At 44.3% G+C, this 18,015-nt stretch overlaps 1 protein-coding gene across 1 annotated transcript in view; it reads right to left on the reverse strand.

Annotated features, from left to right (window-relative positions):
- Positions 1–18,015, reverse strand: part of rem1 (RAS (RAD and GEM)-like GTP-binding 1) — a 52,696-nt gene that overhangs the window by 6,944 nt on the left and 27,737 nt on the right. Inside the window, exons 3-4 of the mRNA XM_063041063.1 lie at positions 9,927–10,003; positions 3,758–3,962 (exon numbers count right to left, since the gene is read on the reverse strand). Coding sequence (XP_062897133.1) covers positions 3,758–3,962; positions 9,927–10,003 — 282 coding nt within the window. The remainder of the gene's footprint in view (positions 1–3,757; positions 3,963–9,926; positions 10,004–18,015) is intronic.

An 18,015-nucleotide genomic window follows, 5' to 3' on the forward strand; every position in this document is an offset into this window, starting at 1 on the left:
CATCCAGGAAACAATACCACAGTATAAAAGCCAGAGCAATAGGCTCCAGGACAGCTTCTTCCACCAGGCCATCAGACTGACTAACTCATGCTGATTTGTGTGTAATTCTATGTTACATTGACTGTTCTAGTTATTATAAATTACTATAAATTACCACAATTTCACAATGCACATTTAGATGAAGTTGTAACGTAAAGATTTTTACTCCTTATGTATGTGAAGGATGTAAGAAATAAAGTTAATTCTTTCATGTCCCGCTCAGATACAGTAGCACAGTAAAGCAGCATGGAGATGGGAATGTAGAGAGAAAAGGTGGCAAGAAACAGAACGTTATTGAGGAACTGTGATTGCTTTGTGGGACAGGAGAGATTCGATGGCCCGAAATAGCTTCCTTCTATGTGGTAAGGATAGGAATGAAAACACACTCAATTGTCACTTTATTAGGTACACCTGTACACCTTCTTGATTACTCAGTCTGCTTGAACCAGTCTGACCATTCTCCTCCGACCTCTCCCATTAACAAGGTTTTTTCACTCACAGAACGCTTTTTAAAAATCTTTCACACATTCTGTGTAAACTCTAGAGACTGTTATCCATGAAAATTGCAGGAGATCAGCAGTTTCTGAAATACTCAAACTACCCTGTCTGGCACCAATAATCATTCATGGTCGAAGTCACTTAGATCACATTTCTTCCCCATTCTGATGCTCGGTCTGAACAACAACTGAACCTCTTGACCATGTCAGCATGCTTTTATACATTGTGTTGCTGCCACATGATTGGCTGATTAGATACTTGCATTAATAAACAGGTGTATGGTGTACCTAATAAAATGTCCAGAGTGTGTATGCATATCATATTTCATGTTATAATTTATAGTATATTTAATGTGTTGCACTGTACTGCTGCCACAAAATAACAAACTTCACTACAATACAGTATTTCGTTGATAATAAACCTGGTTCTGATTCTGGGCTTCTTCGATTTCTGTATTTCTTTACTTCTTTCTCTTGCCTACAGAACCTTTGGGGCTTGATGAGTGTCAATAAAACGTAACATCTTCCAGCTGCGGGGGGGGGGAGAGGAAGGAACCTACCTTGTACTCCCTCCCCCCACCCCGCACCACCTTACTCTGGGTCCTGCCCCTTTCTGTTAGGCTGTCCACTCTATCTACGCCTTTTATCATCTATGCACCTCTGTCGAGCAGCCTCTCATCCTCCTTTGCTCCAAAGTGAAAAGCCCTAGTTCATCCTATCCTCATAAGACATGCTCTCTAATCCGGGCAGCATCCTGGTAAATGTCCTCTGTGCTCTCTCCAAAGCTTCTACATCCTTCCTATAACGAGGTGACCAGAACTGAACAAAATAGTCCAAGTGTGATCTCTCGTTTGACTTTAAACCTTATCCACATCTTTTGCCATAGAGGCTGCCTGACCTGCTAACTATTTCCAGAATACGAAGACAGAACAGTACAGCACAGGAACAGGTCCTTCGGCCCACAACGTCTCTGCTGAACATGATGTCAAATTAAACTAAAGCTATTCTGCCTGCACAGGATCCATAACCCTCCATCCTCTGAACCTTCATGTGTCTATCTAGCAGACACTATCATATCTGCTTCCACCACCATCCCTAGTAACGTATCTGTCTTTACTAACACTCCTGGCAATGTGTTCCATGCCTCAACCACTCTGCGTAAAAAATATCTACCTCTATCATCCCCTTATACATTCCACACCTCTATACCACTCTGAGTAAAAAATAAGTTGTGGGCATGCTATGTTGTCTGCCTCTCGTAATTTAATAAACTTCTATCAGGTTCAGACACTCCAGATAAAACAACACAAATGTTTCCAACCTCTCCTAATAACACATGCTTTCTAATCCAGGCAGCATCCTGGTGAAGCTCTCTTGTATCTCCTTTCCACAGCCTCCTCATCCTACCTTGATGGGGTGACCAGAATTCAACAGAGTAAAACTCTGTTTTATTTCACACATCCAGTAGCAACGATATTTGTAAATTGGTCTGCATAATTTCATAACACAAGCAAATGTGGGTGATAAATTTTCCTTGCTCAGTAATCATTGTTTGCAAGATGTCCAACTCTCGTGAGCAAAAGTTGAGGTTAAAGTTTGTTGTTTAGATTCCTGGATCATGATGTCAATCGATGAGCAAATCCTTGTTTCCAGCCAAGAGCCTGAAGCCTCCCAGCGAGAATCAGACTATTTTTGTCTGACAGTGAGCTTCCAAGTTACCAATAAATGGAAAGGTTCAGGACTCTGGAGATTTAATTAGTGCCATAGAACTTCTGCCTGACCGTGTCCATGTAGCTACGTGATCTTGGGTAGCGTGAGAAAAGGCAGGGAGAAAAAATTTGCAAACTGATAATCAGCTTGTTAAAAAAATGCTCAGTTTGGACCAAGTGGACTGCAGTGGGATAAAAAGACATTCTGTAGTTTGGGGGTCTGCTTTGTTGAGTGCCTTTGCTTCATCTGCCATTTCAATTCAGCTTCCCATTCTCATTCCAATATGTTGTTCTATGGCCTCCTCTGCTACCACGATGAAGCCCCCCTCCAGCTGGAGGAGCAACACCTCAAATTCCGTCCGGCTAGCTTCTGAGCTGAAGTTACGACTACTGATTCCTCCAGCTTCCAGTAATTTCTCTCCCCTCCCCCTCCACTCTTTTTCCATTCCCCATTCTAGTTCCTCTCTTCTCACCTCTTCTCTTCTCCTCACCTGCCTATCACCTCCCTCTGGTTCCCCTCCTCCTTCCCTTTTCTCCCTGGACAACTTTGCTCTTGTATCAGATTCCTTCTTCTTTAGTCCTTTTCCTCTTTTACCTCTTTCCCACCTTCTTATTCTGGCTTCTGGCCCCATCCTTTCCAGTCCTGATGAAGGGTCTTTGCCTGAAATGTCGACTGTTTCTTCCCCTCCATGTATGCTGCCTGACCTGCTGAGTTTCTCTAGCACTTGCCGTGTGTTGGCCCAAATCCTTTCACTCTGATCCATTTTCTTAGAGACGGAGCCATTCAGATGACGTTGAGTGCCAGAGGGCAGCTTATCTGCCCAGTTAGAAGTAATGGGTGAGGCACAGGGAATTGGAATTATGCCACAAGACATGGGAGCAGAATTAGGCCATTTGGGCAATCAAATTCGGCAAGTTGAGATGCTGGTGGACTCCAATGAATGTTGGCTTCATGGCCAAGGCTGACGATCATTGATAGATCCACATTGTGCTGTGGAGACTGTGGACACCCCCCTCAAACGACAGGCTTGATGGGTCACTTCAGATTGCAGTCATAGAAACAAACTTCACAACTTACATCAGTGATAATAAACCTGATTCTGATTTGGAGTTAAGAGTTAATGATGCACGGACTGGTTCCCCACTGAAACTGGTCTACATTCATACTCTGTATTAGAGGGGTCGAGATTGAGGGTTAGCATTGGGCGGGGTGGATGCTGTTCAGGTCTGGTGATCACTGTTTTTAATCACAGGCAACCCGCCTGCATAGCGGTTAGCATAATGCCATCACAACGCCAGTGACCCCGGTTCAATTCTGCCGCTGTCTGTAAGAAATTTGTACGTTCTCCCAGTAACCACACTTCTTTCCTCTGGTTTCCCCCCACAGTCCAGGGGTTGGTAGGTTTAACTGGTCACACGGGTGTCATTGTGTAGCACGGGCTTGATGCGCCGAAAGGGCCCGTATCGCGCTGCATCACAGAACAAAATAAAATAGACCGCTGTGTGACTGACCTTCAATGGAGACATCGCGGCACCGTACCAGGTCACTCTTGTTGCCCACCAGGATAATGGGAATGTTCTCTGCTTGCCTCAGCCTCCGCAGCTGAATACGGAGCTCGGACGCGCTCTCAAAGCTGGTGCGGTCGGTGATGGAGTAGACAATGATGTAGGCGTTGCCCACCTGCATACAGTAATCCTGAACCCACGACTCATTGCTCTGCACAGGAAAGAAATTCACTGGAAATTGGTAACTAAGATATAGAGACCATGTCTTCTGCACTGATCATTCCATATGCAAGATAAAACAAACTTCTATAGTTCAAAGTTCAAAGTAAATTTATTATCAAAGTATGTACAGTGGACATCACTGTACACTGTCTTGAGATTCATTTTCTTGCAGGCATTCACAGGAAAATAATAAATTTGAATTTAAGAAAAAAACTATACATAAGCAAAGACTGACAAACAACTAAATGTGCAAACAAAGACAAATTGTCAAAATAGTTTAAAAAGTAAGTAAATAACTGAGAACACAAGTTGCAGAGTCCTTGAAAGTGAGTCTATAGGTTGTGGAGTCAGTTCAGTTTTGAGGCAAGTGAAGTTATCCACACTGGTTCAGGAGCCTGACTTTGTGTAATGTTCCTGAACCTGATGGGGTGGGTTCTGAGGCTTCTGTACCTGCATCCTGATGGTAATAGCAAGAAGAGAGCATGGCCTGGATGGTGATGGACTTTGGTTAAAGCTGAACAGCAGAGAGTATCCTACCTGGGTGCATCACAGCCGGGTATAAACACCAATGCCCAGGAACAGAAACGTTTGCAGAAAGTGGTGGATGCAGCCCAGGCCATCACAGGCAAAGGCTTCCCTGCCATCAAACACATCTACATAGAGCTCTGCCAGGAGAAAGCATCAAGGACTGCCACCATCCGATATATACTCTCTTCTCACTACCACCATCAGGCAGGAGGTACAGGACCCTTACCTCCCACACCAGCAGGTTCAGGAACAGTTATTACCCTACAACCATCAGGCTCCTGAACCAGCATGGATAACCTCACTCACCACAACTCTGAACTGATTCCACAACCTACAGTCTTACTTTCAAAGATTCTTTACAACTCATGTTCTCAGATTCTTTTATTTGCACAGTTTTCCTTCTTTTACAAATTGGTTGTTTGTCAGTCTTTGTTAATGCTGAAGGCTAGATCTGTGGCATTCAAGTCTGGAGACCCAGGCCTGTACCAGGAAACCAGGTATGATTTGTGGAGACAACAGGAATTCTGCAGATGCTGGAAATTCAAGCAACTTTGATATGATTTGTGGAGGGCTATTTCGAGGGTGAAGAGACAATTTCGAATGAGGTTGGAGGCGACATTGGATGTACGGCAACCCTGGCAGGGTCTGCAAGACGTTAGTTCCTATAAAGTGAAACCCAATAGCACAATTGACAGCAATGCTTCACTACCAGATGAACTCAACACCTTCTATGCCCGCTTTGAAAGGGATTACACAACTACAGCTGTGAAAATCCCTGCTGCACCTGATGACCCTGTGATCTCCATCTCAGAGGCTGATGTTAGACTGTCTTTAAAGAGGGTGAACCCTCGCAAGGCAGAAGGTCCCGGTGGAGTACCTGGTAAGGCTCTGAAAAACCTGTGCCAGCCAACTAGCGGGAGTATTCAAGGACATTTTCAACCTCTCACTGCTACGGGTGGAAGTTCCCACTTGCTTCAAAAAGGCAACAATCATACCAGTGCCTAAGAAGAATAATGTGGGCTGCCTTAATGACTATTACCTGATAGCACTCACATCGACAGTGATGAGATGCTTTGAGAGGTTGGTCATGACTAGACTGAACTCCTACCTCAACAAGGAACCTGGACCCATTGCAATTTGCCTATCGCCACAATAGGTCAATGGCAGACACAATCTCAATGGCTCTCCACATGGCTTTAGACCACCTGGACAACACAAACACCTACATCAGGATGCTGTTCATCAACTCTAGCTCAGCATTTAATACCATCATTCCCACAATCTTGATTGAGAAGTTGCAGAACCTGGGCCTCTGTACCTCACTCTGCAATTGGATCCTCGACTTCCTAACCAGAAGACCACAGTCTGTGCAGATTGGTGATAACATATCCTCCTTGCTGATGATCAACACTGGTGCACCTCAGGGGTGTGTGCTTAGCCCACTGCTCTACTCTCTATATACACATGACTGTGTGGCTAGGCATAGCTCAAATACCATCTATAAATTTGCTGACGATACAACCATTGTAGGTAAAATCTCAGGTGGTGATGAGAGGGCGTACAGGAGTAAGATATGTCAACTCGTGGAATAGTGCCACAGCAACAACCTGGCACTCAACTTCAGTAAGACAAAAGAGCTGATTGTGGACTTCAGGAAGGGTAAGACGAAGGAACACATACCATCCTCATAGAAGGATCAGAAGTGGAGAGAGTGAGCAGCTTCAAGTTCCTTGGTGTCAAGATCTCTGAGGATCTAACCTGGTCCCAACATATCGACGATGTTATAAAGAAGGCAAGACAGTGGCTATACTTTGTTAGGAGCTTGAAGAGATTTGGTATGTCAACAAATACACTCAAAAACTTCTATACATGAACTGTGGAGAGCATTCTGACAGGCTGCATCTCTGTCTGGTATGGAGGGGCTACTGCACAGGACCGACCGAAGCTGTAGAAGGTTGTAAATCTAGTCAGCTCCATCTTAGGTAATAGCCTACAAAGTACCCAGGACATCTTCAAGTAGCGGTGTCTCAGAAAGGCAGCATCCATTATTAAGGACCTCCAGCACCCAGGGCATGTCCTTTTCTCACTGTGACCATTAGGTAGGAGGTACAGAAGCCTGAAGGCACACACTCAGCGATTCAGGAACAGCTTCTTCCCCTCTGCCATCCGATTTTTAAATGGACATTGAATCCTTGGACGCTACCTCACTCTTTTTTTTAATACACAATATTTCTGTTTTTGCATTTTTCCCATCTATTCAATATATGTAATTGATTTATTTGTTTATTTGTTTGTTTATTTATTTATTTATTCATTCATTCTCTTCTAGATTATGTATTGCATTGAGCTGCTGCTGCTAAGTTAACAAATTTCATGTCACACACCGGTGATAATAAACCTGATTCTGTATGGTTTTTTCATAGGTTCTATTATTTTCTTTATTTTGCTCTTAATGACCGTGCACTCAACATCAGTAAAACCAAGAAATTGATTGTGGACTTCAGGAAGGGGAAGTCGAGGAAACACACACACCAGTCCTCATTGAGGAAACGGCAGTGGAAAGGGTGAGCTGCTTCAAATTCTTGGATGTCAACATCTCTGAAGATCTATCTTGCCCCCAATGTATTGATGCAATTACAAATCAGGTATGACAGTGGCATGAAGCGTTGACGGCACTTTTCCAGAGATGCTGCCTGGCCTGCCGAGTTCCCCCAGCATTTTGTGTATGTTGCTTGGATTTCCAGCATCTGCAGATGTTTGTGACAGCATCTATATTTCATTTGGGCTGAAGAGAATTCTTATGTCACCATAGACAGTCGCAAATTTCTACATAAACTGTGGAGAGCATTCTAACTGGTTGCATCACCGTCTAGTATGGAGGGGCCACTGCACAGGACTGGAAAAAGCTGCAGAAAGTTGTAATTCAGCCAGCTCCATCATGGGCACTTTTCTCCCCAGCATTGAGGACATCTTCAAAAGGCAATGCCTCGAAAAGGCAGCATCCATTATTAAGGACCCCCTTCACCCAGGACATGCCCTCTTCTCATTGCTACCATCAAGGAGGAGGTACAGAAGCCTGAAGGCACACACTCAATGATTTAGGAACAGCTTCATCCCTTTTGCCATCAAATCCCTGAATGGATTTTGAACCCATGAACACTATCTTACTATTTTATTTTTGCTCCCTTTTTGCATTACTTAATTATTATATACATAATATATAAGTATCTATATATTATATATTTGTAGTTTATAGATTTTTTTATGTACTGCTGTCACCAAACAAGGGAGCCATGGAAGCACAGTGGTTGGCACAACACTGTTATGTCTCGGGACACTCTAGATTTCGAAGTTGAATTCTGGTGCCGTTCTGTAAGCAGTCTCTGTATGTCCTCACCGTGGATTGTGTGGGTTTATCCCCGGTCCTCTGGTTTCCTCCCGCAATCCAAAGACATGCCAGCTATATTAATTACCTATTGTAGATCGTCCCGTGACTAGGTTAGGGTTAATCTGGTTTGTCGGGGTTGCTGGGGCAGTGTGGCTCACAGGGCTTGCTCTGTGCTGTATCAATAATTTAAAAAAATAAATTTCATGACAAATGCCAAACCCCTTACAGACAGCGGTGGGAATCGAACCTCTGATCTTACAGCTGAGACTGTAAAGCGAAACACTAACTACTACACTATTGTATAATAGAATTATATCCATTTGTCTCAGGAAGATTGAAAACACTCAGGACATGATACTTCATTGGAACCCCATCTTACACATTAATTTAAGATTTAGGAGCAGAATTAGGCCATTCTGACTATCAAGTCAGCTCAGCCATTCTATCATGGCTGATATATCATCCCTCCTGCCTTCTCCCTGTAACCTTTGGAACACAAACAAAATGCTGGAGGAACTCAGCAAGCTAGGCAGCATCAATGGAAAAGAGTAAACAATCGAAGTTTCGGGCCGAGACCCTCCAACCTTTGACGCCCTGATTAATCAAGAAACTATCAACCTCCACTTTAAATGTACCTAATGACTTACCCTGCACAGCCGTCTGTGGCAATGAATTCCACAGATTCACACTGATCTACTTCCACAAACATCAGTGACCCTCCAGTCTTGTACCCACATGGGGAGGGGTTGGTTGCAAGCAATGTTCCCTCTAAGCTGCGCGGCCGCGCAGTAACTGAAATGCTCCCACACACATAGCCTTTGTTGCCGCACATCTGGGACTTTCTTAACATTGAAACATTTCTCTCCACTACTGGGTTGTTGTTTTAATTTCTTTTTAAATTTCAGAGACACAGCGTAGAATGAGCCCACCGAGGCACACGTCCAGCAACCCACCTCCTTGACCCTAGGACAATTTACCAAAGATTAATGAACCTACTAACCAGTATGTCTTTGGAGTGAGGTTGGAAACCGGAGCACCCAGAGGAAACTCATGTGGTCCCGGGGAGAACATACAAATTCCTTACAGGCAGTGCTGGAATTGAGCTCTGAAATGCCCCAAGCTGTATTGGCATTGAGTTAGCAGCTATGCTACATTAGGGTGGCTTCAATGTGCACTACCTGTGAAAAGCACTGTCGTTACTGACCCAGGCTGCTGGCAGAACTGCTTAAGTGTGTAGTCAGCACCACTAGGTAGGAGAGCTGCATGGATACACCACTGCCCTCAGGTTCCCCTCCAAGTCATACACTTGGAAATGCCGTCAGTGCCACTTTGTTAATTATCTCCTGTACCGAATAAAGTGGCCACTGAGTGTATGCTCATGGTCCTCTCCTTAAGTAATCCATCCACTTCAAGTTCGACATGTGCGTTCAGAAATGTTCTTCTGCACACCACTGTTGTGATGCCTGGTTATTTGAGTTACTGTTGCCTTCCTGTCAGCTTGAACCAGTCTGGCCGTTCTCCTCTGACCTCTCTCATTTACAAGGCGTTTTTGCCCACAGGACTGCCGCTCACTGGATGCTTTTTGTTTGTTGTTTTGCACCATTCGCTGTAAACACTAGAGACTGCTGTGTGTGAAAATCTCAGGAGATTAGCAGTTTGTGAGATACTCAAACCACCCTGCCTGGCACCATTCTGATGTTTGGTCTGAACAACAACAGAACCTCTTGACCATGTCTGCAAGCTTTTATGCATTGAGTAGCTGCCATATGATTGGCTGATTCAATACTTGCATTAATGAGGTGTACAGGTGTACCTAATAAAGTGGCCACTAAGTGTATATTGCTGTTCTTTCATTATCACTGTGTCCAAATCCTGGAACTCACCACCCAACTGTTCCTGGGAACATCCAAATTAGAAAGACAGCAACAATTAAGGAAGGTGAATCTCCATCAGAGCAATTAGGGATGGGTGGTATACGCTGGGGTCTTTCTTGTGCGGACTATATTCCATGCATGAATCCAGTAATGAAGTGGTTACCTCAGTTCCCCATGTGTCCATCACTATTAGTGTTGTGTCCTCTCCATCAACTGTTAGAGTTCGCTCAAACGTGTCCTCTGAAAGAAAGCAGCAACACACAATAGTCAAGACCAAATACAGCAAGGGCAATGGGGGGGGGGGGGAGGGTCGGTGAGTCAGAGAGTTCAATTCCCACTCTAGACTTTGAGCGTAAAGCTCTAGGATGTTATTTGGGTGCAGGACCAAGGGAGCACTAAATAATACGTGCTGTCTATTTGATATGGCATTAAAGTAAAGCATTAATGGGTCACAGGTGGATTGAAATGGTTCTGTTATTCTGTAAAGGAATGAGGGAATCGTCTGTTAATGGCTGCATCACCACCTGGTATGGAGGACCCACTGAAGGGGAAAAGATGCAGGAAGTTGTAAACTCAGCTAGCTCCATCATGGGCACTAGTCTCCGCAGCATTCAAAACACCTTCAAAAGGAGATGCCTCAAAAAGACAGCATCCCTCATTAAGGACCCTAATCACATTCCTTGTTCTCACTGAAGACATACACTCAATAATTCAGGAACAACTTCTTCCCCTCTGCCATCAGATTTCAGAATGGACATTGAACCCATCAACACCACCTCCTCTCTACTTTTTTCCTCTGTTTTTGCACTACTTATTTAATTTATATTTTAATATATATTTTTATTGTAATTTATACTTGTTATATCCCGGATCCGGATCTGGGCCGTACCCTCCAAATATCCGGACCTGCCTCTTGGTTTTTTTTGCATTACCTTACTTTCCCTTTTCTATTTTCTATTTATGATTTATAATTTAAATTTTTAATATTTACTATCGATTTGTACTCCAGAGAGCGCAAAGTGCAGAATCAAATATCGCTGTGATGATTGTTTGCTCTAGTATCGATTGTTTGGCGACAATAAAGTATAAAATATTATGTATTGCACTGTACTGCTGACACAAAACAACAAATTTCACAACATATGTCAGTGATAATAAACCTGATTCTAATTTTTATAGTTCGCTGCGTTCTACTCTTTGCTCTCCCCACTTTCCCTGTTACTCTGACCAATTTGTTTAAAAGATTAGCTTTATTTGTTATATATACATCGAAGTATATGGTGAAATGCTTCACAGGTTGAATAAATCAGCGAGGATTGTGCTGGGCACAGTCCACAACTTACTAATACTAACCCACTGGAATGTGGGAAGGAAACCCATGCGGTCATAGGGAGAATGTACAAACTCCTTAAAGACATCTGTGGGAATCAAACCCCCATCTTACAACTAGTGCTGTATTAGTATTACGTTATTACGCTTACGCTTGTATCTCTCTTATACCATTCTCATGGAGAGTCCCTGACTCGAAATGTTAACTGTTTCTCCTTTCGTAAACAATGTCTGACCTTCTGAGGTTGCCTGGCAGTTTTTGTCTAGGTCCCAATCTCCCCTTTCCCCATGTTCTCAACCAATACTTATGCCTCAAGAAAGATCTCTGAAACAGGTTATCAGCCATGACCTCGAGGTTGTTGGTGGGAGCTTGTTGGACGTGTAGATTGGCTGCTTACATGGATTATACATTCGGAGTACTTCAATGGCTGTATAGTGTAGGGACAGAATCAATGAAATACAAGTCTCTCTACCTTTTCTGTGTTGTATGCATCACTCAACATCTCATATCCATACCCACTTGGTCAAGAAAACTAGGGTGGTGCAGTAGTGTAGCAATTAGCGTTACACTTTACAGTGCTAGTTGTAAGACCAGGGTTCAATTCCCACTACTGTCTGTAAGGAGTTTATATGTTCTTCCTGTGACCGCGTGTGGGATTCCTCGGGTGCCTCTTGACCATGCCTGCATGCTCACTGAGAAATTACTTTAGTCAGAGGGTGGTAAATCGGTGGAATTTGTTGCCATGAGTGGCTGTGGAGGCCAAGTCATTGGGTGCATTTAAGGCAGAGATAGATAGGTTCTTGATTAGCCAGGGCATCAAAGGGTATGGGTAGAAGGTAGGAGAGTGGGGATGACTGGAAGAATTGGATCAGCCCATGATTGAATGTCAGAGCAGACTCAATGGGCTGAATGGCTTACTTCTGCTCCTAAATCTTATGGTCTTATAGGTGCCCAGGTTCCTCCCACTTTCCAAAGACCTAAGGATTAGGGCTAGTAAGTTGCTATGTTCATGTCAGAAACATGGTGACACTGGCGTGCTGCCTCCAGCACATCCCTAGAACGGGCTGATCGTTGATGCAAGTGACACATTTCACTGTATATTCCAATGTACATATGACAAATAAAGCTCATCTTTGGCATCAAAGGTTACAGGGAAAAGGCAGGAGAACAAGGTTGAGAGGAAAAATATATCAGCCATGATTGAATGGCAGAACAGGCTTGATGGGCCAAATGGCCGAATTGTGCTCCTATGTCTCATGGTCTTAATCAAGGATTGGCTGCATTATGGAGTTTAATTCATATGGTAGAAGTGCGAGGTGGTTGCACGTTGGCAGGTCAAATCAAGGAAGGCCTTTAACAGTGAAAGGCAGGGCCCAGGGGCATGTTGTAGAACAAAGGACCTTCAAGTCCAAATATATGGTTCCCTAAAAGTGGATTCATAGGTGGATATGGTGATGAAAACATGCTGGCCTTCATCAGTCAGGGTATTGGGTATAAGAGTTGGAGGTTATGTCACGATTATACAAGGTACTTGTGAGATTGCACTTGAAGTACTGTGTTCAGTTTTAGTCCCCCAGCTAAAAGAAAGTTGCTATTAAGCTGGAAAGAATGCAGAAAAGATTTATGAGGATGTTGCCATGACTCCAGAGTCTGAGATATAGGGAGAGGTCAGATAAGGCCAAGACTTATTCCGCTGGATTGTAGGGGACTGAGGGATTTTCCTGTAAACCACTTACCCCGACCTTAAACTTATGGTCTCTAATTTCAGACACTTATATCTGAAACACGTGAATGTGAGCAACCTATTCAGATGGGTGACATGGTAGAGTAGTGGTTAGCACAACACTTTACAGTACAGATAATCCGTGTTCAATTCCCGCTGCTGCCTGTAAGGAGTTTGTACACTCTCCCCGTGACGCGTGTGTTTCCTCTGGGTGCTCCGGTTTCCTCCCACAGTCTGAAGGTATACCGATTGGTAGGTTAATTGGTCATTGTAAATTGTCCTGTGACTAGGTTAGGGTTAAATCGGGGGATTGGTGGGCGGCCCAGCTCAAAGGGCCGGAAGGACCTGTTCTGCGCTATGTCTCATGAAATAAATAGATAAATACCTCATTAATTGGCTGGATGCTTAATTCTGTCTGCTATTGCTGCTGTGGAATGTTGTTTCACTGCAGGACATGCAGGAGTCGATGGTGGGATGTTGTGGGCTGGGCAAGAGCAGCTCATGGGAACGCTGGAATAGCAGACTTCTCATCTTGTTTAACTGAGACATTCAGCACATTAAAAGGCCCTTTTCAGCAATGAGCCTGCACTGCTCAATTACACCCCTGCGATCAATTGACATACTAGCTGTACATCTGTGGAAAGTGGGAGGAAACCGGAGCACCCGGAGGAAACCCACACGGCCACAGGGAGAACGTACAAACTCCTTACAGTCAGCAGCTGAATTGAACGCGGGTCAGTGGAGCTGAAATAAAAACAAGATACAGTATAGGAATTTTGGTCCATTGAATCTGCTATATCATTCCATCATGGTTGATTTATGGCCTCTTAGCCCCTGTCTCCCGCTTTCTCCATATAACCTTGACACCCTGACTAATCAGGAATCTCCCCGTCTCTGCTTTAAATACGTATAATGACTTGGCCTCCACAGCCGTCTGTGGCAATAAATTCCACAGATTCACCACCCTCTGGCTAAAGAAATTACTCCTCATCTGTTCTAAATGGATGTCCCTCTATTCTGAAGCTATGTTCTCTGGTTCTGGACTCTCCTATGAAAGGAAATATCCTCTCCACATCCACTCTATCTCAGCCTTTCAATATTCAGTAGATTTCAATGAGATCCCACCTCATTCTTCTAAACTGCAGTCAGTACAGGTCTAGAGCCATAAGCTCCTCAAATATTAACCCTTTCATTTCCAAGACCATGAACCTCCTCTGGACTCTTTCCAGTGCCAGTACGTCCTTTCCGAGACATGGGGCCCAAAACTCACAATACTCTAAATGCGCTTTGACCAATCCCTTATAAAGCCTCAGGCAGTAATGTGATCACTTAAGTCAAGTATGATGTTCTCCTAAGGGATGTCAGTCAGTGGATCTTCAGGTAGTTGCAGAGGCCAATCCAGGATCCATATTAGGGTGGATTCCCTTAATGGAGAAAAGCTATGCATGACTATGTTTAATGCAGGGAGACTGATATATGAGCAGCCACCAACCAGTCCTTGACAGATCGGGGTCAGGGCCCAGTGGCATGGGATGCAAGGCGACTGCAGATTCTTCACTGCTGCAGTCTTCCTCCATCTTCACTGCCGTTCTGATGTGTCATCATCTTCCGCCAGCTCCACTGCTGAGGTCTTGGTTGGATCGGTCTTTGTCTGGAACCTCCCCCCTGACCCTACCGCCTCGGGAGACCCTACCAGGAATTAAGCACCAGATGGCTAAACACAACAGTATTTGCTCTCTGGATCTCAGGGGATCACAGGCCTCTCCACCACTTCATTTTTGAGCTCTGAGGCAATAAATTACACAGATTCACCACCCTCTGGCTAAAGAAATCACTCCTCATCTCTGTTCTAAACGGATGTCCCTCTATTCTGAAGCCATGTTCTCTGGTCCTAGCTATGTTCCTGGAAAGACATATGGGTTAGTAGGTTAATTAATCACATGGGTACAATTGCGCAGTGTGGGCCTGATACTGTGCTGTACCTCCAAAATATTTTTTTATAAAACAGCTTTCAGGGTCGTGTTGATTCACAACATGCGTATTCGCAACACAATGATGGCCAAACAGACCATCCGCTTACTCGCTCACAAATGACCATCAAAATCATGAGGACGAGTAGAGTGCAAAAGAAGCTGAGCCATCCCAGGTTCAACCTCAAGAGCAAAGGTACAACATCTCTAGGCTCCTTTCTGAAAGACTCCCAAAGCAGTACCCAGAGGACACTGAAGCACACATGACCACACTGATACTTGTAAAAACATCATTGGATACAAGACCAGGAAAAACAAAGACTGGTTTGATGAAAATGACAATGAAATGGAAGAGCTAATCAACAACGAAAGGAAAGCTTTCTGTGCCTGGCTGAAGGACATCAACTGCAAGGCAAAAAGAGAAGCCTACTCCAAAGCCAAGGCCATAGTCCAGCTTAGAGTAAGGGAAATAAAGAATCAGTGGTGGACTGAGAGGGGCCTGGAAGTACAGCAGCTTGCTGACTCTGGTGATATCAGGGGTTTCTTTATCGCCGCCAAGGCAGTGTATGGCCCAAATCCCTTCACTCAAAAGATGGACAAAGGCTGCTAAAGGACAATGATGCCATCAATTCTCAATGAAAGGGACAGTTTCAGGAGCTACTTAACCGTAACACTACTGTTGACATTGAAGTCATTAACCAGCTCCCATAGGAGGACATGAGTAAGTCTCCTGGTATCATAGAACATAGAAATCTACAGCACATTTCAGGCGCTAGAATTTCTCTAGCACATAGCCCTCTATTTTTCTAAGCTCCATGTACCTATCTAAGAGGCTCTTAAAAGACCCTATTGTATCCGCTTCCACCACCATCACTGGCCGTGCATTCCACACACCCACCACTCTCTGTGTGAAAAACTTACCCCGACATCCCCTTGGTACCTATTTCCAAGCACCTTAAAAAGATTTTAAAAAGTCACAGTAGCTTAAGATAGAAAGTTAGCTCAAATCCATGATGGTATTTAGAAGTTGCACTAAATTTAATTTACTTTGTACCTTTTATTGCTGTGACATTTCTTGCACTGACACATCAATTCAAGTAAAACAACTCCATTTTCTTTTGCTAAGATTCCCATTCTTATGCTTTTTGTTCTGAAACTATAAAAAATGATGAGGTGGAGATAGGCTTCTACCAAAGGCACTCCTTCCCTCCACTAGCCTGCAGGTCACCTTGGGCAAGGTGTGGCAGCTGCTTAGCCCCTCCGATCAGTCATGTGAAGCCATGGGAACAGGTGGTAGATGGTCGTATGGGCATCTGGTGCATATCACAAGACCACTGACGCCAGGCAGACGATCTCTGAAGGGTATTGATAATGGCTGGGGTCACCCGTCTTGTGAAGACCCTGCCCAGAAGAGGGCAATAGCAAACCAGTTCTTCAGAAAAATTTGCCAAGAACAACCACGGTCATGGGAAGACTATGATCACCCATGTCATGTGACACCACACCTAACGGATGAATGAAAGGGTAACAGCAAGCCAAAGATGCACGAAACATGCACAGCAATCCCCAGAGAAGAAAGCCGTCGCATTCCATCCTGGCTGTCCCCCAATCTACTGGAGCAAGTAGACCACCAATAGAATCTTGCTGAGCCACCAGCACGAGGGGATTTCTCAAACTGTCCATGGGCAGGGGTAACTGCTGATGCAACAGTGGGGAGAGGCAGTTGCTAAATTGGCCTTGAACTTGGGTTTAATTACAACCAATGACTAGGTCACATGCCTCGGGCTGTAAGTCAAAGCTTAACATGGCCGGTGGCTGGGATAACCTCCGGGTATCTTTAGCTTTTGTTTAAAAATACTTCTTAACTCATCATCTGGACCCGTGCTGGTGCTGTGGTTGGAATTCTGCCTTCTATTTTTGGCATCCAGAGTGAGCTATCTCGGGTCCGATAGGTCTCCCTGCATTCTTTTGCTAGAGATAGCAGTTCCAGAGTGACATGTGGCTCTTCATTCCAGAGATACCAGAGGCCTCCCTCAAGGAACATGAGAAGCGGGCGCAAGTTCTGAATTCACGGATTCCATGCTGGTGAGGTCAAATTTGTGGTGTTGTGCACAGTTCTGGTCAGAAGAGATATAAAACTGAGAGTACAGAGAAAACTTGCAGTGCAGGAGTGCAATAGAACTGAGGAATCTGGGAATACAGATCCATAATTCCCTGAAAGTGGCACTGCAGGTAGATAAGTTCATAAAGAGATCTTTTAGCACACTGGCCTTCACAAATTAAAGTATTAAGTACAGGAGTTGTGATGTTATGTTGAAGGTGTATAAGATGTTGGGGAGGCCTAAGCTGGAGCAATGTGCGCAGTTCTGGTCACCTACCTACAGGAACGATTTAAATAAGATCGAAAAAGTGTGGAGAAAATTTACGAGGATGTTGCCATGTTGAGGACCTGAGTTATAGGGAAAGGTTGATTAGGTGAGGACTTTACTCCCTGGAGTGTAGGAGGGTGAGGGGAGATTTGCTAGACGTATACAAAATTATGAGGGGTATAGATGGGGTAAATATGAATAGACTTTTTCCACCGAGGCTGGGTGAGACAAGAACTAATGGTCATAGGTTAAAGATTAAAGGAGAAATATTGGAGGAGAACCTCTTCACTCGGGGGGTGGTGAGAGTGTGGAACAAGCTGCCAGTGGGAGTGGTGGATGCGTGCCAATTGCAGCATTTAAGGGAAATTTGTATAAGTGCGTGGATGGGAGGGGCACGGAGGGTGATGGCCCAGAGACTGGTCGATGGGACTAGGCAAAATAACAGTTCAGCATGGACTAGATGGGCTGAAGGGTCTATTTCTGTGCTATAGTATGACTCTATAAATAACTTACATTTAGCTGCCCGTAACTACTCTACAGAATTTCAAAACCCTGATCGAGGTGGAAAAAGGGGATTTGCCTCCATTAGTGTGGAGACCAGAGGAAGTAGATGTGTTCTAATGTGAGCGATATGTCATCACACAAGAATGGATATTCAAATTCCAGAAATGCCGTGGAAGCAGGAAAAGGAAATTGGATGGTGTACTAGAGCGAGAAAGGAAAATAGCAGAATAGGACTGGAACTAACTCTGATGAGATCGCTTTCAGGGAAATGGTAGGAACATAATGGTCCAGAAATGGTGGCATGATGTGCTGTTTGAGGAGACTTGGCTTGTCACCAAAGACTCCAGCAAATTTCT

The sequence above is a fragment of the Mobula hypostoma genome, chromosome 2 (assembly GCF_963921235.1).
Source record: "Mobula hypostoma chromosome 2, sMobHyp1.1, whole genome shotgun sequence".
NCBI classification, from domain to species: domain Eukaryota; kingdom Metazoa; phylum Chordata; class Chondrichthyes; order Myliobatiformes; family Myliobatidae; genus Mobula; species Mobula hypostoma.